General features: G+C 33.6%; 2 protein-coding genes across 5 annotated transcripts in view; both read right to left on the reverse strand.

The window, feature by feature from the left end:
* Positions 1–900: 900 nt before the first annotated feature.
* LOC105345740 (cyclin-dependent kinase 5 activator 1) lies at positions 901–3,771 on the reverse strand. Its single transcript, XM_011454018.4, has one exon. The coding sequence runs from the start codon at positions 3,537–3,539 to the stop codon at positions 2,670–2,672; it is 870 nt and encodes a 289-aa protein (XP_011452320.2). The 5' UTR covers positions 3,540–3,771; the 3' UTR covers positions 901–2,669.
* A 2,678-nt stretch (positions 3,772–6,449) lies between these two features.
* Positions 6,450–24,149, reverse strand: part of LOC105345742 (unconventional myosin-Id) — a 36,518-nt gene continuing 18,818 nt past the window's right edge. For all 4 annotated transcript variants that reach the window (XM_034454231.2, XM_034454235.2, XM_066072725.1 and 1 more), the window contains 9 exons: positions 23,163–23,329; positions 22,784–22,988; positions 20,388–20,509; positions 20,063–20,164; positions 19,601–19,745; positions 12,219–12,320; positions 11,231–11,347; positions 9,598–9,746; positions 6,450–9,170 (listed from right to left, as the gene is read on the reverse strand). In XM_034454231.2, coding sequence (XP_034310122.2) covers positions 9,014–9,170; positions 9,598–9,746; positions 11,231–11,347; positions 12,219–12,320; positions 19,601–19,745; positions 20,063–20,164; positions 20,388–20,509; positions 22,784–22,988; positions 23,163–23,329 — 1,266 coding nt within the window. In that variant the 3' untranslated portion in view covers positions 6,450–9,013. The remainder of the gene's footprint in view (positions 9,171–9,597; positions 9,747–11,230; positions 11,348–12,218; positions 12,321–19,600; positions 19,746–20,062; positions 20,165–20,387; positions 20,510–22,783; positions 22,989–23,162; positions 23,330–24,149) is intronic.

Here is a 24,149-nt window from a genome sequence, read left to right on the forward strand (position 1 = left end):
CCTTATAGAGGCATTTTACACTCCTCTTCCACCCATATTCTTTAAAAGTTCAGATCAACTATATTTTACTTTACTAAATAATGATTTATTACTAAACAAGTGATCGATATTTGGAATTTTAAGGTAGATCTGATGGTTAATTGGTTGACCACCAAGCCCCCCTAAGGTAATTAATTATTTCTTTTGTTAAATGAAACAGAAAATCTGCTTTACAATCTATATATCACAAAGGTTTAGATTACATTCGGAATAATCATATCGTGTCGTCTGTTAGCAACTAAATTTCATTCGGGAAGAATAATTGCTGAATGATAATTCTCACATTCTATTGTTTTCACATCGATCGGCATAACCTCGTAAACAGTGTAACATGTATTGACATGACGTCATGCATAACATTTTCTCTACCTCTTCATGTAATTATCTAAATGATGAAACATATGTGTACATAAATAAACTAATGTAGATATTTCTTATATGGCAGGCACAGTCTTTGACCTCAATTTTTTTACCAATGCAGAAGAAATGTGTAAATTAAGTCATATTGCTATACGAGATGAAAGTTTACATATAAATAACAGACAAGAAATCCAGGTCCATTCAAGGTTTCGATCAAAAGTGGAATCTGGTGCGTATAAATATGCGTGCTCTATTTTAAAACGATCGAGCATCACCCGTTTTCTAAATAATTCAGTTGAAATTAATTTAAATGGCAGAAACAAATTACAGTGGATTAATCAAGATTATGATTAGATAAAATGTTCCATGCGTAAGCGAAAATTATATATTGTATCGATCATTATTGACCGATAGACATTGTTCCTAAATCAATAATGTTATTTTATTCATAACCCGATACACACTTGAACACATGAATTAAAGCAATTCAAAGCCGTTCAATTATTTTTCCATAATTTATTGCAAAATATCAATACATAACAACGATCACGAAAATTTAAATCAATTTTAAAACAAAACAATGAGTAAAACTCTTTATTTATCTACAAATATATTAAATTAGATTTAATCAGGTAAATAAATATAATAAACAAAACAAAACCGTATAACGATCAAATCATTGCAACAGATAATATCATTTTGTAAAACTTCCATACGTCATCCTTAAAAATGTCGACACAAGATCAATGAAGATTTTCAAACTGGCATAATATCATTGATGTGCCAAGCAAATAGATCTAAGTGTTCGTATTACTTTACTGGTTGGGTATTTTAATGACGCGAAAAAAATGTGATTCCTGCATCACAAATTAAAGTATCCGCGTGGGATTTATTATAATTATAGAAGTGCTTCATGCAGTGCGTTTATCTTCTTAACATTACCCGAGGCTAAAAATTATGCGTGTTCTTTGTTTCGAAAATTAATAAATACCCCCCATGCAGATATTTCTCTTTTATAGTAAATATGACAATGTCCGGTCCAACAAAACAACAAGAGTACTAAGACTGATACGTTTTGTCAGGTGTACATGTGTCCAATTACATGTACTACCAAGGACAGAGAGTGAATTACCAGTATAGCTACAGCTTTCTCAAAGTTCTGATTATGAAAAAGTAGAAATCATGACGGAATAATAAAAAGTCAATTTGCTGTAATAAACAAAGTCGATTTTTAAACTGGGTGTATAGTCCGAACAGAGAGAGAGAGAGAAAACCTATTCAAGAAATTTCAATCTTTTTTACATCCTATTTCCCCGCCGGACATTGATGGATTAGCCTTCCTTAATTAAGTTGGCGGTATGGACCGAATAGAGCGGGTACGTTGTTAATGATGGCAGAATATCGATCGCAAGGGAAGCAGACGGACTCGTTTTTTCCGGATTTTCTGAGACCTGATCAACAATATCGATTTTGGTCGTCTGTGCCACTCAGTTTGATGGAATTCTGCTCCGAACTTCTAGCGAAATCTACACTAGGGGATGCACATTCTAGAGAAAATCCGTAAGGGGGCGTTGAAAAACATGCACATAAATAACCTCGAACGTATAATAGCCATTTCTTTGAACCAAATTTGGCTATGCTGTTCAAAAAAAGCGATGCATACATTATACTTATTTTTTTCTCTCCTTGAATTTTCTTATGGTTAAACAAAATGTTGATAGTTACAAAATTTAGTTAAAAGGCAAAAGTTTTTTAACTTAAATATTGTTCAAAGAAACGGCTTTGAATAAATTGCACTCTGCAAAAACAATGAACACCAAATGTATATCGATTATTGCACCTGTCATTTGACCCAATTCACACTGAACAGGTAAAGCTGTTAACATGTTGTCTGGTGGGAAATCAGGGATTGTCAAAGCAGCGTTTTAAGCTTTGATTAACAGAATCCACAAATAAGTCGTCTATTGTAAACACAGACATACTGTACAGGTGTAAAATGTACATATAAACTGTACATATATATTGTACTGTCATACTGTACAACTGGATTCTAACGCTGAGAACCCAAGAGCCAGTTTCATCTAATCGCCACATCCTAAACGCCAATTCTCTTTTGCCACAAGCTCGCTATCTAACAGACACAATACAAGAATACATTCTAAGCACACTGTATCTCGCATCTATAGGTCAAAATCTTGTTCGAGTCGATCTCTCATCGCAGGGACTATATTTATAAATACATGAAAGAGAAACGTTGCCTGACTTTGAAGTTATATACACGGTGAGTAAGACTTCAGTTCAGCAAAGATCTCCGTGAAAAAGCCCGGATCACTGTTTATCCGCAGCATGTTGCTGCTCTGTTTGTTCACAATGGAAAGACATCGGTCCCAAAACCTGTCTTTGTCTGTCTCCACTAGGAAGGGTTTCAGTGGGTAGCTGATCTCGTTACCCATGTAGCTGTAGGACAGGTACAGGCACGTGAGCACCATGGCCTGAAGGTCCTGCTCTGTTACCAGGTCAGCGTGGCTGCTGTCCCGAACCAACATGAAGACGAACACGACATTGGCAGGATTGATGAATCCTACATCCTGCCAGCCTTGTAGGAGCAAGGATCGGTCCACCGTCCGCAGCCACATGATGAGGTCACAACCCTCGAAAGTCTTTATCTTTCTACATTTCTTGCACAGGTACTCCCCTAAACACTTGAGGAGTTCCGAGGTGGAGGCTTGGATGATGGTGCGTTTGGCGGGACTGGTGGTGATCTTCTCGGATTTCTCGGACGTTTTCCTCGGTGGGACATTCTCGTCGGTGCCCGGTTTGATGTCGTAGAGCGACAGTGACTTTGGGATGTTTCTGTTCAGGTGATCAATGTTCGAGTTATTGTCAAGTTTACCCGGCACAATGGAAGCGTTGGATCGTAGAAGGAAGTTCTTGTCTTTTTTCTTACTCCCGTTCACCGAGAATTTTTTCCAGCTAAGTCCACTCAGAAACACCGTGTGCTTCTTGTACATCTTTTCCCGCGATTGAGAAGACTGTGCATTCTTAGCATTGTTCAGAATTTCGTATCCGAAGTTCTGTAAATGAAAGTCCTCATAGAGAGGTTTTCTGGGTTTCGGCGTGAACGACATTACAGTGCCCATATTGATGATATCCACTGATAAATATAAACTTAAGGCTGATCAAAGAAATTTGGTCAAGGTGGCCCTTCACCCACCCAAATCACTTCCTCTCACAGCCCTGCATACATCCTAAGACTGAATCCATCAGAAAATAAATATCTACACAAGGACCTATACACAGGGCTTGTTCCAGGGATTCCTTGTCTCCGAGTTCACAGAATATCGATTGCCACCCATACTTGCTGAATCTCATTATTATAATGCGCTCCGTGACATCATTGCCATGGAAACATCAATAGTCTTGCAGAGAAGGAACAGTCTCCGTAATTGAGTCATGCGCAGTGAGGCTTGTCGTTTTGTCGACGTAGTACCAATAATCGATGATCTAATGGAATTGGTCACGATGAGGGCTGCAGCGCCGGAGACAGATCGATTCAGACACTGACTCAGTAGTATACAGTTTATAGCAGTGTACAGAGTACATAACGTGTTTACAACTCAAGGAATTTAAATCAATCGATCCCAACGTTAACAATCATCAAAATACTTCACAAATATTTAAGATATTGACAATAATTACATATTTGTCAAGAAATTTAAATCAATCGATATCAATTAAGAATAATCAAAGTACTTCATAAATATACTATCAGTAATTACATATATGTATTAATCAAGAAATTTAAATCAATCGATATCAAGAATAATCAAAATACTTCATAAATATACTATCAGAAATTACATATACGTATTAATCAAGAAATTTAAATCAATCGACTAAAAAAACCCAATTAAAAAACTTCACAAATATTTAATCGGGGGCACGTTTGAATTGTAACGAATAAACTGCAACTAAGGAGTGAAAGTTTAGAAGACTTATAACCAGAAAACAATAATTTTAAAAGACAATGATTTTAAAGATAATAATTTCAAAGCCTGTGATTATAATTATCACACCTGTACTGTAATACAAGAAACATGGACAAATGACTTTTCATCAATTATTTTAAAGGTGCTCATTTCATAAGTATCTTCACGTGTAACACATGGGAAAATATATATGCCTTGAATTCCATCAAAACATTAAAAAAAAACGGCGACTTTATCAATATTTTCACAAGAATTGATTGTTTCGATTATTTACAAAACTATCCGCTCATAGTAAAAAGTGCAGTCCAATTTTTGGACGGCAGGAAACCGGATTTGCAAATACATGTATAATATTGGTTGCCTAAATATGAAACGGACCACACAAACTCTCAAATAATGTTCAATAGCATGATTTATGTAAAACTCTGTTTATATTAAGAAAAGGAATAATTATCGGTATACGCAAAACAAATTATAGTTCATAGATAGTTGATAAATTGTGTTCAAATTGATGAAATGAATACAGTCGTCCGATTTTAATCATATTCACATATTCCACCAATAAATCATATTAGTAATGAAATCGTGAGCCTGGAGTACAGAATATAATCCGCCGAATCAAAGATTTAGTCCGCCGCTTATACATATTTACGGCGATTTACAGTATAAAGTCACCAAGTTTTCTACTTGCACATTGTAATAGGGATGACAGAATGACAAGCGAGGTTCTAGAAAAAAAAATCCAAACGGGGGGGGGGGGGGGGGGGGGGGCTGAGAGGAGGTTCGAGTGATAATTTTGCTTACCAGAGGGATTTGATCCTAATTCATGTTAACTTTATTATGTGAATTTGATAAGTTTGATTATTTCAAAAGGGGGAAGGTCGATCCGAACCCCCCTACCCCCGATCCGCACATGTGTATGTATAATACGCCGGAAATTCATTTCCACAATATATATTACATAACATACTCCACCAGCTCGAATTCACCAGGGAAACATAATACAGTTCATTTATCTGTTACCATGGTTACTGTCACAAAATAGGTTACAAAATATATACCAAGGAGGTTCCTCGTTTTAAAGAAAAAGAAAACGTTTCATTTAGATCCTTCTCCTTTTATTAGAAAGATTCAACGTAGCGGATACATTAAAAAGGTATGTATATCGCATACTTTGTCCACAATAATAAATGTACTTAATATATTATATGAAACAGTGGGTACAAGTGCTAGTACCAGAATTGACATACGGTATATAGAAAAATTAGGCACTGCATTTGATATGTGAATTAAGCTACAGATTTTAATACATAGAACATGTATATACAATTGGTACAAGTTACAAGAAAATCGATTTCTTTAAAATCTAAAAAAGTAAAATTTTATTGTTTACAATATCATAAATGTTTGTCCAAAAATATAAACAAAAGTAATTATTATCGCCTTTCTTTCAAAACAAAGGACTCTCAGAATAGCTGTTATAAAAAGTGTCTTCACGTACTTTCCTATATACATGTGTGCAGTTTAAGCTTTCTTCTTCTATATAGAGACATACAAATAAACCAAATTCCTTTTTCCCCCTTAATACTCATTTCTAATCATGTCTAAAATTCCTATTCGTTAATGTCTTTTTCCTTTTTTCTATTGTAATAAACCCTAAGGATAAATCTACTTCAAGGCAAGCATGTGGTTAATACATGTATACATTCACAGCAGATACAGTATTGAAGCCCTTAACTTCCAATACACACAAGCAGATATACAAGTTCTGCAAAATCCCAAGTATGAAGGAGACCAAAAAGTATAGCACTGATATTTGCCAATATATTAAACAAAGTGTAAAAAAAAAAAATAACTCTATGGATAATGTGCCTCTACTAGACAGGCTAGACGGCCAAAGAACCCAGCCATGACTTGCTCTGATTGATTAATAGGGATGATTGTAAGGCCATTTATAGACTGTATCAACCTCCTTATGATGAAGATCTAGATCTCTGTATGAAGATACAGAAAAAATAATCTAAATATTTTTTAGTTTGGATTTTATCTTTACCGATAAAAAGTTTATGCCATAAATATCATTTAAAATTTCTTGGTAAATCTGATGGTTTATTTATTGACATTCCAGATTCCTTAACACACAAATACTGGTAAAAAACAACAGATGGTTGAATACTGGTTGAGGTCATGGTGGTTTTGGTGAACCTATATCTGTCTGAATCTCTCCTTAAATGCATTTTTCATGATACTCTATTTCAAAAATGAGGAACCAGTCAGATGGATTTGGATTGAAATAAAATGAAAATGAATATAATTATTAAAGCAAAAATTGCTTGTTGGGTTGAATAATATAAAGTTAAATCCTATTAACAAAATAATTTGTAAACTTTTAATTCTATTAAAATAAAATCTATAAAAAAATAGCATTGCCATAAATCTGATTAAGCTCAAACAGATGAATAAGCCTTTAGAAAAGAATAATCATCTTTTCACTTTTAAATCTGTTAGAATTCCCGTTATTTATGCTATTTAAAAAAGAGTGTTTTTTACATAGCACCTTTGGGCTACAGATCTTTTAACAACATCAGACATTTCACAGCAGGATATCAGAGGAAATGCGGGCGGCAAAACTCCATTCATCACAGCACGCAGGGAATTATGGGAGGCAAGGGGAACCATGGGAGACATGCCCCCCAGAACTTGTTCAACAAGGCAGCAATTTAACAAAATGCATCAAAAATATGCCGCAGTTCTACTCTGTATAGACATATAACTGTACAATAGAAAATAACCTTTATAAAATCCATCAACAAATAACAAATAAAGCACAAAAAAATCCAACAGCATATCTGACAGTTCCTGCAGTCACATTGAGAGAAGGATAGGCATTTGCCATTAGTTGATAATTCCCTCAGGAATATTTTCCTTTGAATCGATCGAGCAACAATGCCAAAAAATATAGAAGCAATTTCAGACGTAAATACATTAATTCCACTCCCAACTTCCCTGAAGAGAAAAAAAACTCTCTGTATGCAACTCAGCAGAAACTGTTATCAGATTGACATGGAATAAATGGAATGGATATGCAGCATTCACAGATCAAAGCAGTCAACAATATGGTGGAAAACAATAGCAAAGCAGGAAAAACAGATCAAAATATGCATCAAAGACGAGATGAAAAAATGCATCATAACTACATGTCTTTTTGTACATTGTGATAAAAATGCAAAAAATAGATGATTAGTTTGCTAAATGTATAATTATAAATATATCTATATAAACATATATAATAACAGTACAGTTAGCCACCCTCTCATTGCAAGGGAAGATAACCCAGCACTGATCAATATAAGACTCCAACAATATATCTAATGAAATGGCAGATTATAAGATCCTGAAATTCTTCGATAGAATCATTTCCCAATCAAGGTGCAAAAATTACCTATCATACAATCCTACTCTTTCAACAAAAGCTAAAAGTTCAAAGTGTGTTCATATTCAAGGTGTGTTCCCATGTGGAATCAAGAGATAAATAGGTGTTTGACTTCAAGGTGTTACAGAGAGTAAACCAGCCTTCTCCTGACTGTATTAACATCATCACAGCCCAGAGGGTGTCTTCATATGGAATCAATGTATATATAAATAAGACAAATGTAGATATATGTCAACAGAATGTGTACAGTAACACTGAATCAGTGGCTTACATTAGATTGTGCACTTAACACGTAATCTTATTTAGGATTTCTGCAAAAAATGTGATTTCAAATTAACATAGAATATTTGATTGTACAAATGAATTACATACACATAACATAGAACAGCTATAAATAATACCAATAGGAGAAATCTTAAATAAACAAATATAAAATCTTAATCTTAAAATATTCTTTCACATCACACATAGTATTGATTGTAACATGCATATGTATCAAGCACTGATCTTGCTCAAAAAAATTCCTCAATCAAGATACCGGTAGTTCTAGCTATTGTAACTATTTTAAGAGAAAAACCCCAATATTTTCAGCTGTTTTAAAGGTAAATTAATGTCAACATGTAAATAAAGAATAGAACATTCTCAGAAAATTCAGACAAGTTTGACAGTAAATTAGAAGCTGCACATCTGTCCCTTATTGTAGGGGTCACTCTTTGGTTTACTTAGAACTTACAAGTAATGCCTGAAATAGACACTGACTTGTTTCTACATAGATCAATGAATTATAGTGGTCTCCAATATACTAGGATCCCGACCGTTTACACATGATTTCTAAACTTGGTTTCATCTTATACCACTGGTTTGATAAAGATCAACTATTCTGAACCACTGATGTGTTTCTTCATCGTTTCCTTGTCAAGGAATAGTTATTTTTGTTTGTGACCTGATATGATTATCCATCAGCGTATTGCATTAAAACTGTACTGTAACAAAGGTCAGAGTTCTATCCAGATTTCTACCCATAGATCCATGTTAAGATAATAGCCCTCTGATAGGATGAAGGGAAGTGAGTGGAATATATGGTGACTATCCATAACCCAAGAACCTTGAGAATGGCAACCTCCTGGATGTTTCACCCCCAGGATGATTCACCCCAGGATGTTTGACCCCAAGTGTAATGAGGTGTTTATCATTAGGACTCTGGCCACATCAGAGCAATGTCATTTCCCTCCTTCTTAAATGTGGCTCCTCCATTCACTGCAGTCGGTCGCACTATAACTGTACGCCTCTTGCTTCCCAGCATGCAATGCACTGGTTTATTGATGGTTACCTTTATTTCTCTGCCCATCCTAAAGAAACAAAAACAACTTTGTAAAGTCTTGTGCATTAATAATGTATTAAAAGAAAAAAGCTACTGTAATTTTATCAATATTCATGGACATCAATTTTCATGGAATTTCTGAAAATTACAGTTTCAAGGATATGTACATCTGTGGCCAATGATTCTATCAAATTGAATAAAAAATGTTTGTAGAAATAAAATAATATAATACCTTTGTAACCACTCTCCCTTAAGCCTAACTAATTGTTGCCTAATTTTGACAGTGACAACAAAATTTGCCCAAATCTCCCCCCCCCCCCCCACACACACCCTTGCCTACCTCTGACAATGACTACACCCCCCCCAACCCCCACAATGCTGCTCCTCTAACAGTTACTACACAGGGTGCCCAACACCCCCCCCCCCCTACAAGAAACACACACAATGCTGCCTACCTCTGACAGTGACTACACAGGGTGCCCAACACCTCACCCACCCTCTCCTCCCTGGTTAGGTTCTGTAGACAGAGAACTAGGTCGTTCTCATCGGAGAGGTGGATGATGACCAGCTGATCACTGCCCGGGGTCAAGGACACTCCAGTTACCTGGCAACACATAACAATAACAAGTGAGCAAAGGAGAAAAATGTATAGGAAAAAATATCATTATACATGTATAAATTTTGGTACATTATGAATTTATCTTTGTAAAAAAAATGAAAAAAAATTTCCTCTTGAGAAATATATAGATTTTTAATTAAATCTTTGAAATGATAGATTTATAAGTCAGTAGCCATTTTTCTATGCAGGGGATAATGCTGTGTACATCAATTAAAGTTGTTTTTCCAATACCTAAGGTTTTCCTCCATCAATGATTGGTGCTGAGAGCTAAATAAACTCTGCATGTGTTAGACAGACAATTTGATGTGTTTTTTTCATAAAGGATGTTTTTCATTTTCTTGCATTGTTTACCACCATTACTATTCCCAAAAGTTAAGGTGATGACTCTAAACCATTAACTACATGATTGTATAAACTATTATTTAGTAAAGAATTGCATTAAAAGTGAAATAAAAGATCTTTCTGATAATCCTCACCAATAACATTGTGACCCTTACTGATTCCTTTACATGTATATGATAATCCCTTTGTATTACCAATCATATATAATCCCTCTGTATTACAAAAAATATGTTGGCTCCTTTGTCAGGCCTTACTATTGATCTAATATCTAAACAATCTTATACTGACCCATTTATGTATTCCCTTACCATTGACATACATGTACTAATCATTTTAACCCTGCAGTTATATCATGTTACCCTTACCATTGGTCTAAAGATCCCTATGTATAACTATTTTATACTGATCCCTTTAACATATTTTCCCTTACGATAAATACACTGACCCCATCTTAAAATTCCTTGTCATCAATATTCTGATCTCATTGTTATCCCTTTTAATTGATATACAGATCCTTTTAATATATAATCCTTTACTGTACATATATGTGTATCCCTGTGTACTGGTATCCCTTTAAAGTATCCCTTACATAGATAAACTGATCCCTTTAAAGTATCCCTTACATAAATGAACTGCTCTAATACTATTCCCTATTATTGATACACCAATCCCCTTATACTATTCCTTACCATTGATATGCTGATCCCTTAATCCTTTCCTTTACCACTGATAATAAGATGACCCTTTTTATAGAATCCCTTACCATAGATACACTCCCTTTATACTATCCTTTAACATAGATATACGATCCCAATGTATTATCCCTTACCATATAAAGGATGATCCCTTTGTGACCCCTTTACATAATTCCTCACCATATATACATCCATATGTTGATCCCTTTGTTATTATTTAATTACCATTGATATCATGATCCCTTAGTATGATCCTTTGTCATTGTTATACTGATCCCTTAATTCTGTCCCTTACAATGGTTAAACAGATCCCTTTGTATTATCCTTACCATTGCTATACTTATCCCTTTTTTGTCTGTTTTTATTGATATACTGAGTTTCCTTTAACTAATTCCTTACCATACATATGCTGATAACTTTGATATTACTTACCATTGATATAGGGATCCCTTTTTTCATTGCTTTGTACTTTTTCTTGGGATCCAGTTTGTAGATCAACTTGTCTGTGATAACAATGGCGCGATCAGCAGGCTTATTGTTCTTGTTGAACTGTCATAAGAAATAATTCAACATCAAACACTTAGGTTACCCTGATTACTACACACAAAACAAGTCAACAGTAAACACTTAGGTTACCCTGATTACTACACACAAAACAAGTCAACATCAAACACTTACGTTACCATGATTACTACACACAAAACAAGTCAACATTAAACACTTAGGTTACCCTGATTACTACACACAAAACAAGTCAACATCAAACACTTAGGTTACCATGATTACTACACACAAATCATGTCAACATTAAACACTTAGGTTACCCTGATTACTACACACAAAACAAGTCAACATCAAACACTTAGGTTACCCTGATTACTACACATAAAACAAGTCAACATCAAACACTTAGGTTACCCTGATTACTACACACAAAACAAGTCAACATCAAACACTTAGGTTACCCTGATTACTACACATAAAACAAGTCAACATTAAACACTTAGGTTACCCTGATTACAACACATAAAACAAGTCAACATTAAACACTAACTAGGTTACCACGATTACAACACAAATAAAATTAATTTGACATCAAACACTTTGGCTACCTCAATATCCTATTACACTAACTCAATCTCTTCCACAGTATCATTTACGACTTATGCAGTTAATGCTATTAAAAACACTCTATTCCTGTCTCCATGAATTATTTAAGCATTTCTATAGACTAACTTTAATTCAACTAAACTGGTTCCCAATGACATATTTTTTGGAGAAGCTCCTGTAGATATTTTAAAATTTCACAGAACACTTGAGCCAGAACCATAAATGACAACAGAATTATATTAGTCCTGCAATATATGCATGGCAATGCCAATGAAAGGTCAAATGGATGAAGAGCAATACTAGTACTTACCTTTTTGACATGGCAAGAGAACAAGACCTTGGAGAATTGATCGTGCGATTTCAGGGAGTTCATCTTCGTCACAAAATCAGCCGTGTTGCTGTTATCCTTGGACTGTAAGTTAACCAACAACGAATTAAGAAAACTTGTAAACACGTTTAACACAGAATTTAACATCAAACTAAGAATTAATCTTTAACACAAAGATCAAATGTGGGCATCAATTCTCATGGATAACGTGAAAATTACAGCTACCTTTGTGTACATTGTGTACTTTGTGTACAATTACCTTGTGATACTTTTAGTTAATTCATGATCAAATATGATCCCATTGATGTGAAATTTTGTTAGATATTGTGCTTCATTGAAAGTTTGAATTTGTGAATTGATTCAACAATGAAATCCATGAAAATTGAATAAACATTGATTAAGCACAATATGAATAATCAAATAAATAAATAATACATGTACTATTATTATATTCAAATTTGAACAGAGTTAAATCAAGATAAATGATGTATTACCCAATTGCAAGAACACAATTAACAAATGAAAATTCTGGAAAAGTTGTTTCTGTAAATCATCATTTCTTATTCTTCAGGGGTCAAAAGGTTAATCACTGATTGGACAGAGGTCACAATTGAGTGTGAACGTTCAGTGTAAGATTATCTAAACCAAACTTGGAGTGTCCAAACCGTTAGAAAGGACTGATCAGACAGTTACAAGATATTTACAGTGAAATTGCACAGAGAAACAAATCTTTACAGGGAAACCCCCTGGGACAGAAAATATAACAATATATAGGATTTCTGCACAACACAATATTTATACACAAAGGAAATAGTATAACATGTAATGAAATTTAAGATAATTACCAATTAAAATAAATAAATGTTTAACTATATAAATGATAATAAAGCACTCAAAACAACTTGGATAGTAAGGCTTGATTAAACTTAATTTTCTAAATTACAATCAATGTTTCTTATTTCTTTTATTTTAAGTACCGTGCTATCTTAATAAATATATATTAAAAAAAATATCTTTTATTATACAACAAAGAGTATATATATGCTGAAAGAGTTTCTGTCACTTAGCCTGCATCTAGGATAGAACTGGTGACAGTATTGATATTGTGATATAAAGTTATACTTCTACATGTGCTAGTACCTTATGACTACACTGGATCTAGTACATGTGGCTAGAATTTCACCTTATATAGAACATGCAATTTCTTATAAGTCTTAAATTTATACATCAATGTACATAATCGAACCCAAAAGCCATAAACTTAATCAAATATTTCAGTAAATCAGTATAATCAAGAAGCTGCAATAAGAATAGAGTGCCTCATAATTATTGTAAACAGGGCTATTTTTGCCCTTCAACACCTACAGCCAGTCTTGAATACATCCAGACACAGTTGTGTTTAAAGAATGATAATAAGGGACATTGAATTTGCCCGGTTTTAAATTCACCCGCTAACAAAGAGGACAAAAGGGGACAAAAATAAAATGGAGGTGAATATTTCCCTGTATACAGTACCACATTTTTGTAGTATACTACCATATATAAATATATTAAATTTTCTGTAGACAAGAAAATCATTCTTGATATAAGTGAAAACAAAAAAGAATCAGAATTTGTGTAGTGATCCCAATAGTGAACTAGTGTATACAGGGTAATATTCACCTCCATTTTATTTTTGCTCCTTTAACTCTCGTTGTCAGTGGACCAATTTTTGAAGCAATTGGAGATTGTTAAAGAGAGATAATTTGATACATAGGAATTCACTCAGTGTACAAATTATCTCTCTTAAAACCATCTCCGACCTGCAGCCATGTACGAAAACTCTAAATTATCCAGATTTTATTTATTCCTACCATAAATCTTCCTTTTCTATAGAAAAATTTAATTAGTCTTCTAGTGTTAATATTAGGATTAGTTTTCAACAAATTGCTTGACTTAGTGGTTCTATGGAATCTACTTTACATGAAGTTTCGAGCCACTGATGCTTGTACCAGTATAACCCTTAATGTTTTTCTAAAATTTAATCTCAAATTGTATATTTATCCCATCATATCCATTGTGGGCAAATTTGCGATAAATTTGTAAAATGAATGGATTAACCATCAATTTTTCATTTTCAACTGTCTTTGTCTGTGATAACATAATGAATCAATTTTGAACCCTAAAACCCAATAATTTCATAAAACATATCTATCATAAAGCCCTTCGGATTAGACCATGCCTGACCGAAATTATCACCTCATAATACTCAAAGAATGATTCTTTATTCCTTGAATAAATTCTTTTTTATTTCATTTATAAAATTCGAAGAATAAATAATATTTTTCTGATGAAAAAACACTTTGAGGGTTGGAGAACCTTTAACACAACTGTGTCTGGGAAAATTCTAGATGGGGTTGAAACAGTTTGCAAGTGAAAAAGACCAAAAATAACATTGGGCAATTTTTTTTTAACCCTGTTTACAGTAATTAATTACTAATTAATGATTTGTGTTAATATTGTAATAGAGTTTGTTGTTACTTGTGTCTAGTGGTCACTACAGTAAAACATGGTTATAGCGAACACACTTATAATGAATTGATGCTTACAGCGAAGCGATTTTCATTCCCCGAGACTTCATTTATTGTAGACTTGATGGATATAACGAATTACGCTTATAATGAAGCAAAATTGTCCTTCCCTGGCACTTCGTTATAAGCATGTTTTACTGTACATAGGATTGAATTTAGAAGAATAAGGGCAGACTATTAGATGTGACAAGTTCTGTCTACTGTAGCCCTAAAACTGGTCACTATATCTCTACTTCTAACATCTACTACTACAGTCTAAGGTGATTCAATAAATTAATTCCATTAAGATGGTTATTGTTATGGCTTCAGGCTATTCAAATCTTAAGAGAAATGAAGTTCTAACCCATTCAAGAAATGCCTGATACTGGTCCTCAATATATACATTATTTACATAGGGCTGCATAGATCAGGCCCCGGGACCATTAAACTTAGACAAGCTCACTTTTGATCTTGGTCTCATTTTTCTGCCATATATTCCTTTTGTAAAAGTGAGACTGAGATCAAAAGTGAGCTTGTCTAAGTTTTATGGTCCCAGGGCCAGGTCTCGAGATGTGTAAATTGATTTACACAGAGCTGAAAATAGTTCCTACTTTATCAAAATTTCAATTTTGACATAAACATGACTTCTAGATTGTTTTAAATCTTAGCCATTTTTATACACAATGTTTGTCATATCATTTGTTTTATAATAAACTTAAGGTGAATCTCGATATCTTGAACTTCATGGGACTGTGATTAAAGTTCGAAAGATTAAGAGTTTGAGGGATCAAAGGTGTTAAAAAAAAAAAACAGCACCCAGGTTTTTTCTAGAAATCAAGAAAATAGAGAGATCGGAGTTCGAGAGAACAAGAGTATTGAATTTTCTTAGTTACATAGAGGAAAAAATTGAACCGTGATTTCACTTGACAAGAAATCAAGAACCTCGAGAGATTGAGTGTCGCCTGTATTACAAATATCAGATTCTAAGGTACGCCATAATACTCAGGTAGACAAGAGTTAATAACTTTAAGGACTTCCTGCCTTTCACACCTGACAATTAAATGGCCATCCCACCTCATAATTACTTTTCTGCACATCTTCATAATAAAAGAGTCATCAGTTTATTGATACATGAATTGAGACATGCAGGATGCCAGATATTAACACCTACATGATATTTTTTACACCTGTGTGATTACAGCAGCTAATAATGTGACACCGGAAGGAACACATCTATAATTTTATTCGATAATGAATTGATATGTCATGGAGCAGGTGCCTGCTTTTTGGCGTTCTCTTGTAAAATTGTCATATGCTATGAATACTCGGATGTATAATTTAAAGAAGATGGCTAGAATGTTTGTGTATTTGCAATTTATTTTGGAAGTTTCAGAGTAATATTGTACTCATATCATATCTATCATGAAATGAAAAAAAATCTCTTTTTAAAAAATTATATTAATCTTTGATTAAGTAAGTTTCTAAAATCTACAAGTAAATAACAAAAGCATTTTGTGGGTGTGTTGATATTTCTATTGACATAATGAGCCTACGTGCATTGCTGCGAATACTGTGTCCTAGCCAACTACGCTTACTATCATCCACTATATAATATCTTCATAAACAGACCAGTAGTCTGAACCAGTAGCTAGTTCTTATCTAGATTTTGATGTAAACTTGGGTATATGTATTTGTGTTGATACTTCTTTGATACAACAAACATTTATTTGACCCAGGAGTTGAGGTAATAATGATACAATGTAAAGAAAATGTTTCATCATGATATAATTGTATCAAATGCACATTACAACTTAAAAATGAAACATTATATAAATTTATCATGTATCACTATATAACTATTTTAATATACATTATCTAAATGTATCATATCTAACTGATGCATCATAAAATTAGCTGTATCATGATATAATAACTATCATGATGATATGACTTTACCATCTAATATGATATAACTGTATCATATTAAGACTTGATATCATCTGACGGTATCATGAAATGACTTTATCATGATAAAACTTGATATCATCTAACGGTATCATGAAATGACTACCATGATATAACTGTATCATGATATGACTTGATATCATTTAACAGTATCATGATAATTGTCTTTACCATGATACATGATTTAACTGAATCTAAAACAAAAAACATCTGTATCATATCAATTGACAGCTATGATACACTGGACAGTGGATGTGGTTGTGTGATTATTAAGACAGCAGCAAGTCTCTTGGGACTTGATATCATCTAACAGTATCATGATATGACTCCACCATGATACATGATATAACTGAATCTAAAACAAAAAAACATCTGTATCCTGTCACATTTCATTGACAGCTATAATGTGATTGTGTGATTATTAAGACAGCACCAAGCCTCTAGCCATACCCACTCGTGCCTATTATTATCATGTACCATACCTCTGTGCCGGCCTGCAGGGGAACAAAATCATACATCAAGACTCACATTATAACTCTCATGAATATAATTACTATGATATCACCCCAATAATGCCCCTGAAATCTTAAAATCCAAATGCTTTAACTTTGTAACATTCATAACTAGTAAATATAAATTCAAATCAACATTCGTTATCATCATGACTAATATTAATGATCAAATATCTAAAGATTTAAAACATTAAATCTCTTTAAAAATTATTACAAATACAGTCAATTTGCATACCAGCTCATTCTGTTTATACTGAAAAAGGGTGTGTATGAGAAAAATTATAGACTTATTCAAACGAATTGATGGAGGGAATATGTGTATTCTATAACGTTGTCTCCCTGGAACATGATACAGGGTTTCACAGGTGTAATAAATGATTATGAATCATATAAATTGAATAGATAAGTGAAAAATAAACAATTACTTCATCTACAAAGATTTTAAACCATCCTACTGCAGATGATGAATTAGTCACCCCTACATAGTTGTTAGATATATAAGGTCATTTAACTGACAGTAAGCTGGATGAGTTACCGTAGAGATATAAATTATCAAAATATATTTCATATATATATCTAATTCATATAGCATTAGTATTTACTTTAGTAAATAACAGATACTTGAGTCCTCGACTCCATTATAGCAAAATACAGACTACAATAACATTAATGGATAAAAAAGAAATTCAGCTGAAAGTTCAATCAAGAGAAATAAAAATTAAATAAAGGTAAAAGTTCAATGTAGAGGAAAAAAACCAAGTTAACTTTTTTAACATTTACCGATAGACAACTGAGAATATAAAAATGATATGGATCTAGAAAGTTGAATGTCATCAGTTTGTCAATCCTTACAGGGACAAAATAGGTCAAGGAAAGACAAGTGTCTGGTCCCGACCACAGCACAACTTGTGGCTCATAGGATGTAATGATTAATAACATGAGACCCACGAAGCGGATTACCCCCTACCGCAAGAAATGTTCATTGAATGTGTCATTAATCAAGTTAACTCACTTGCTCACAGCCTTTTACTGTAAACTCATAAATGAAATTTAAGTGTAGCTATATACTTGTCTAATGATAATGAATGAAAAAACTATTTAGAGATATAGTTCACCAATAATATATAGGTTTTGATATATAACAATACTTAAGAATTATGCAATGCATAGATTCTGAGGATTTCTATCAGTTTTTACTTACATGTAGACTTAACACTAGTATGCTATTTTATGCATAAAATTCATTAACAAAATGGTTGTCAAAATCTAAGGGAAAAGTCTCTTCTCCCATTAACTGAGTAATGATTCCTAATTTGTTTCAACGTTTTCTGGAGAAAAAAAAGCATTAACTTTCATCGGACTCTGCAAGCACTTCATGAACTGGTCATGATTCTCTGCATGCAGTTGTCAAACTATGACGTAGACAGTTTCATTTGTTTTTCTAATATTGCAAGGTGATTCAGCTATTAGTGGTCACTTTAACAAACACAAAATGCGCAGTTATTCACAAATATTTGAAAAGCATAATGTTTTGAATTAACACCTACTCCTGTTAATTAATATTCATGGATTGAATTGTGCTCAATAGTAATAACATATATTTCTACTATCAGTAGTTTAATATGTATTTTAAAATGAAAAAACAGCAGATGTTTGTGAAACACCTATGCCCCCCTCCCTTGGAGATCTCTGCAAAAAAATGAACAGAAACTGCAAATAACTTGATCTTTGTATTCATATGATAAATCTGTATACAAAATTTCATTTCAGTAGAAGCAACCTCTGCAAGGAAAATGAACGGAAACTTTATAATAATTGAAATTGTTCAAAGTCCAAGGGGAATAGCTCTTATAAAAAATTGCTCTATTGTATCCAAAATCAAACTTAATCTAGATAATCATGTGATAAATCTGTATACCAAATTTAATTTCTGAATCAGTAGGTGCAACCTCTGCAAAGAAAATGAACAGAAACTGCAAATGATTGGAATTTTTCAAAGTCCAAGGGGCATAACTCTGTCAAAAATTGCTCGTTGTACCCAAAATCAAACTTGACCCAATATACATATGATAAATCTGCATACCAAATTTCAAAGGGGGGGGGGGGCATAATAATATTTTTCAACTTGTTTATCAGAGATTAAACCACCCAAGGAGACCAGTTCAATAAATTGAGATAAAATATATGCACATTAATCTTATATAATAGGCATGTTTTCTAATCCAAGAAAACTATTGAACACAAAAAAGGCAGCACCAAAACTGAATCTGTTCATGCTTCAAATAAATTGGACACAGGAATTTTTAGAAATCAGGGTTCTGAACCTATGTGGCCTTACCATTGCAAGGTAATTTCCTTCCCACTTCCTGCGAGAGCCCCAGTCTGACCTTCGACCCCCGATGGCTGCTGCCGCCAAGACCTTTAATCTCAGCATGGGCCATTCCGGCTTTGGGATGTCCTTCAGAATCATGTTTGCTCTCCATCTAATAGTAAAATTGCATTTCATTATACCAGCAGATTTTAACTTTATCTTAAATATAAAAATTCTATATTCCATATGTATAGTTGAGAGTCACAACACTTTTTTTTTGCTATGTATTTTCACCTCAATTAATCATCTACAAGTTTTCTCATTGAGAATTCAATACAGACTCGGAGAAAACAAGGTTTGATTGTATTTTTTTTTATTAAATTGTTAGTGATGTTGACTCACAGATTGTGACCCAACAGGAAACCTCAGGACCAGATTCTTGACCAGACAGGAAATGGTCTTGAGGATTGACCCAATACATGTACATACCTTCCATGAACTTTCTGTAAAAGTTGGAAAAGCCCCTGTAGCCTGGATGGTGGGCGTGGCCATTCCACACTCTTCCCATAATCCCTCATTTTCTTTACATTCCTACAAATGTTATTGACTCAGTGTTTGAGTTAGTTAAACATACGATTTACATCCAGCTTATAGTAGTTTCACAAAACTAAACATGGAACAGACTATTTTCTTTCAAATTTCATTTCTACAAATGTCATTTACGCACCATTTGAATTTACTAAACACAAGACTTACATCCAGCTTAAAGTGTTTATTTATAACAGAAAACTGAACAGATTGAGAATGTAGTCACCTGAATTTGTCCACCAGATTCTTGATGTACTGTCTTATCTTGTATTTCTTGAAGCGGTTCATTATCAGGTATATTGCCCTCATCTTTTTGGCCCTTCTTCTGGCATTGCCCCCACGCCACATCTTAAAGACAGGTTATTTATCAATATCAATGACCCCCTTGCGCTAACGTCCTTACCAACGAAAGATATTAATATAAGTTGTAGAACTTGTTAATCAATCGTTGTAAAATAAATAAATGTTTATATATTATGTTAAATCAAGGTACTACATGTATAATACTGGTCTAAGATCGGTTCATATGTATCAATTATTTAAGTTATCAAAGTAATGTATTTTTATCTTAAGCCTTAATTAGCAAAACATATAGTCTCGTGAAAGAAAACATGTATAAAATGAATTCGCAATAGTTATCATTACGAATTTGTTATAAGGATATAATGAATTACGGATATAACGAAGTAAATCCATTGGTTCCTAGGACTTCGCTATAACTGAGTTTTACTGACTATTGACTAATTGACTATTTCAAAATTTGCAATCATTTATTATTTCCAATGATTTTTCTTAATCAAAGTTCTGTAAAAGTACTATATTTGGCATGCACAATATTTGGCAGAAATTGAATTCTCAATAAGTTAGTGTGGATTTGAATTCATTAGCATATTCACAATTTCTAAGCGCAACTATTCTTAATATACATATGGGTATATCCCTCTAACTATTTTTAGAATCGGTAGGACAACAAAGTAGTGCCTTTAAGCAAAATAGTCCCTGTACTTGCAGAGTGTATATACATTTACTGGGACATTTTAAATCAGAATGCTTGACACATGTCTGAAAAGAGGATTTGCAATTTTAAAAATAAGTGTCAAAATTGAATTATCATTTGAAGAAAAGAAATGAAATTGTTTGATGTACACCCTCTCCAAAACTGAGAAATTCCCTACTTTTACTTTCATTTTCAGAGTTTTTCAATACAGACGCATTTTGCCGGAAAACGAATCTGACCTCAAACCATGAAATTTTAACAGGAAAGAGACAATTTGATGAGCTTTCATTCAAGAGGTCCCTCGTTGCTGAACGAAAATTAGGGCCGGAGCTATGAACCATAACGTTAACATTACCGCCTATGGAAAATGCATTAGTGGACTATACCCATATATGCATGGCATTTATCACTGCACTGGACTATAAAAGGAAGCCTCTTTCTGCCAAAAATGTTAAATAGAACGCACGGCCAAATGTAATACAATTACAGTAGTGACAGTACTGTCATACTCTGATGAATGATAAAAATAACAATATGATGTTTGTAGCACCTCACACATTGCCTCATCCTCATTGATGACGCAAACACTGTTTGTTAGTTGATTAACTCTGACGCAAAATCTTGTTTTGTTTGGGTTTTTTTGTTAATCACTCTGACATTACAAGTCAGTCACACAGCAATTAAGTCTATGTTTTGTAAGAGTCTGCCAGACCTCTCCCCAGACATCTTTATGATGGGTACTAAGTACACCTGATGGTACTAGTACACCTGATGGTACTAAGTACACCTGATGGTACTAGTACACCTGATGCAGGGATAAATGTTAATGCAGGGATTACATTATGACAAAATTAAATGCCAACGAAATTGTATTTGGTTTTAAAAAAATGTAATTTTAAGTGTCTGGAGTATGCTGCTAATAATTTATTGACCATTAGTTATCTATACTTGAATCATCTCATGACCAGTAGGAGAACCATAGAAACCTGCAGGATTTTTGTTTGATTAAATCATCACAATCTCTAATTTTCTTTCTATCCTTATGATTTTCTTCTGTTCAATTAACTAATGTAAACCAACTTTCATTCACGGCGACATTATCTCGCGTTTTAGGCGAGACAAACTGGTTCATGAAGACTACTTATTACTTACTTACTACGCTATATCTAGACCCCTATTGTTATAACAACAATACGACAACGGCTGGTTTGCAATGAGAAATATTCACATCGACAATGCTCTTTCTTGTGAATTTCTTAACATTTTTTTGCTTGCAAATAAAAGTTGATTTAAGTAACTTGTATGGAGAACTGCATTCTTTGTCATTTTTAATTTCAAAAATGACTTGCTTACAAGTCATTATAAACTAAAAATTGAAGCCATATCCTATTGATCGAATGTTTAAAATCATCTGAAGAAAATACGAAAATCAAAATGACTTTTGCACAGTCAAGTTTCCAATAATTGGAACCATTAGCCCTCTGTATATTTAGAATGCTTCAAATGTTGCTTGCACCTTCTGAAGAAAGAGGCCAAATGAAATTGTAATGAACATGTACGTCAAGTGTTTAATAACCAAGAAAATAAAGTCATGACCAACTGTACAGATAAAATGTTATTTGTACCTTCTGCAGAAACAGGACAATGGTGGGGATCTTCTGTGACCTAGTTTCCTCGATGGAGAAGAGGGTTTGTGGGGAGCGGATAAAGACCTTGGATTTCCCGTACTTGACATCCCCCTCATGACCCAGGACCTGGAGGATCCTCTTACAGCCGTCAATGTCTGTCCCCGCAAAGGTCGGCCAGGTGTGGGGGGTGGTGCACTTGTACCTGTAAACAGAAGACAGACAATTATCATACAATATATAAAGCACCAATTTAGAAACTGAAAATTTAAGAATATTAGTACAGATTTCATGCAGATATTTATTTCTCCTGTGTAATACGGAATCAATGGTAACTGTACTGTGGGAGTCCATCAACGTCATTATAATTGTTCGTTACCTTTGGAGGAACCTGACATATGAGATCCTGAAGGCGAAGCCAGCACGTCGGACGCGGACATTCTCCATTAGCCCCAGGTAACTCACTTGATGTCGTACTCGCTCGTCGTTGAACGCGCTCGCGGATTTGATCTCGTTTGGCTTGATGCACCGCACATAGTGAGGTTCCTGTTAACACACAGATTTTTGTTATTGATAAATGATTAGAACTTCTTCATTGTAAAAACTTTATCTTTTAGCTAAATATTCTTTCTGCGTCTTTTCATTAATTTGTTACATAATTACTGTTGGTTCATAACTTTTTTTTTTTACATTAATTTAATTTATTGACTTTATTGTTAACAAAACACAATTTATGACTAAATCTATGCCTGGAAGTAAAACACAGGGCCAGTGTCTACCAATCAAACTATTAAAAGCTGTCAATCCTCAAAGAAAAAACCTGAGTTGTCTTCTATTTTTTTTTATTTGGCAGCATTTGATCAGATTTTGCAGTGCCCTGAAAACTCAACATAATATTTGTTTGCCCTTTTGCATAAATAAATATCCTATTCTTTTCTCACTAGACTAAATCATTGGGACAGGTGTTATATATTGTCTGAGAAACTCAAAATAATATTTGTTGGGCCCTTATGCATGAAACAATTAATTAATACATGTAGTACAGGTGTTATAATCACAGGTGGGGGATACAAGGCCCTCCTGATCAATGACGCAGGTACATCATGTACATAATCAACACTCATTATGATAATAAATAAAGCTATTATAGCATAATAACACAGCTTACAGGTGTACAACCTGTGAGGTATTGGAGATTCCATTTTTCAAATTTATTATTAAGTAAACATATTGTTATGACAAAGACTAGAGAAATGCTGCAGCTAATATCCTCCAATATACTACAAAATGTCAAAAAATATTAATATACAGAAAAGTAATAAATGTACCCATAACTGTTGAATTTGAACAGGTGAGAAAAAAACAT

This window comes from Magallana gigas, chromosome 10 (genome assembly GCF_963853765.1).
Source record: "Magallana gigas chromosome 10, xbMagGiga1.1, whole genome shotgun sequence".
Classification (NCBI taxonomy): domain Eukaryota; kingdom Metazoa; phylum Mollusca; class Bivalvia; order Ostreida; family Ostreidae; genus Magallana; species Magallana gigas.

Coding starts and splice junctions, on each gene's coding strand:
- LOC105345740 (XM_011454018.4), bottom strand. CDS start 3,539: ATGGGCACTGTAATGTCGTTCACGCCGAAACCCAGAAAACCTCTCTAT.